The sequence below is a fragment of the Dreissena polymorpha genome, chromosome 4 (genome assembly GCF_020536995.1).
Source record: "Dreissena polymorpha isolate Duluth1 chromosome 4, UMN_Dpol_1.0, whole genome shotgun sequence".
NCBI lineage: Eukaryota > Metazoa > Mollusca > Bivalvia > Myida > Dreissenidae > Dreissena > Dreissena polymorpha.
In genome coordinates, this window is record NC_068358.1 from 126,648,195 (window position 1) to 126,649,037 (window position 843).

At 52.4% G+C, this 843-nt stretch overlaps 1 protein-coding gene across 1 annotated transcript; it reads right to left on the bottom strand.

Annotated features, from left to right (window-relative positions):
• Positions 1–843, bottom strand: LOC127878761 (iduronate 2-sulfatase-like). Its single transcript, XM_052425289.1, has one exon. The coding sequence runs from the start codon at positions 841–843 to the stop codon at positions 1–3; it is 843 nt and encodes a 280-aa protein (XP_052281249.1).

Genomic DNA, 843 nt, shown 5'->3' on the forward strand with positions numbered 1-843 from the left:
TTATGCATGTATATGATGCAAGAAATGAAACCAAAATGCATCAAATGTAAATCCCTTGTGCTCTGTGTCACAATAAAGAATAATGGAATCCCGCCACCCTTTATGAAGAAACGTTTGAAGAATTTCTTCCGCCCCCGCATAGCTCGAGTCCCCGTGTACGTTGTAGTTCTCTTCCGGGTCAATGTCGTGGTCATAAAGCTCGGTACCCGAGTTCACGGTCCAATCGGGTGTGTTCGTCGTGTTGTCGAACTGGACCCACTCTGTGTACCGGAACTGGTCCGTGCGAATAGAGTACCCCATGATATCCGTTTGGCGAGGATACTGGGAAAAGGCGCTCAGCTTAAGCTTGGTTTCCGGGGCGCTCACCAGAGGCATGAGACTGGTCCCCTCGTGACACAGAGGGGTGGATTCCGAACTTCCATCCTCGCAGCGTTCAACGGTCGCGAGTCCGGCCGCTTCAACCACCGTCGGAAAAACGTCGACAAACTCCACCACGGAGACAATGCCAGCGTCTGTCTGACCGGGAACATGAATCAACAAGGGCGCATGCGTGGCGACTTCAAAGTTCGTGTTTTTGCCCCATAGCCCGAGCTCGCCCAATGCGAGGCCGTGGTCTCCTAAGAAGACTATGACAGTGTCTTGGTCAATACCGAGTTCAACAGTCTTGTCTACCAGCTGTCCCACAATGTCATCGATGTAGGACACCGCGCTGTAGTAGGCGCGCCTAAGGTCACGTGTCGCTTCGTCTGGTAGTGTGGTGTTGATATCGCCGGTCGCTCCATATGCAGCTATGTCACTGCAACCTCTCACATCCCCGTACTTAAACCACACGATTTCCGACAT

Coding starts and splice junctions, on each gene's coding strand:
- LOC127878761 (XM_052425289.1), bottom strand. CDS start 843: ATGTCGGAAATCGTGTGGTTTAAGTACGGGGATGTGAGAGGTTGCAGT.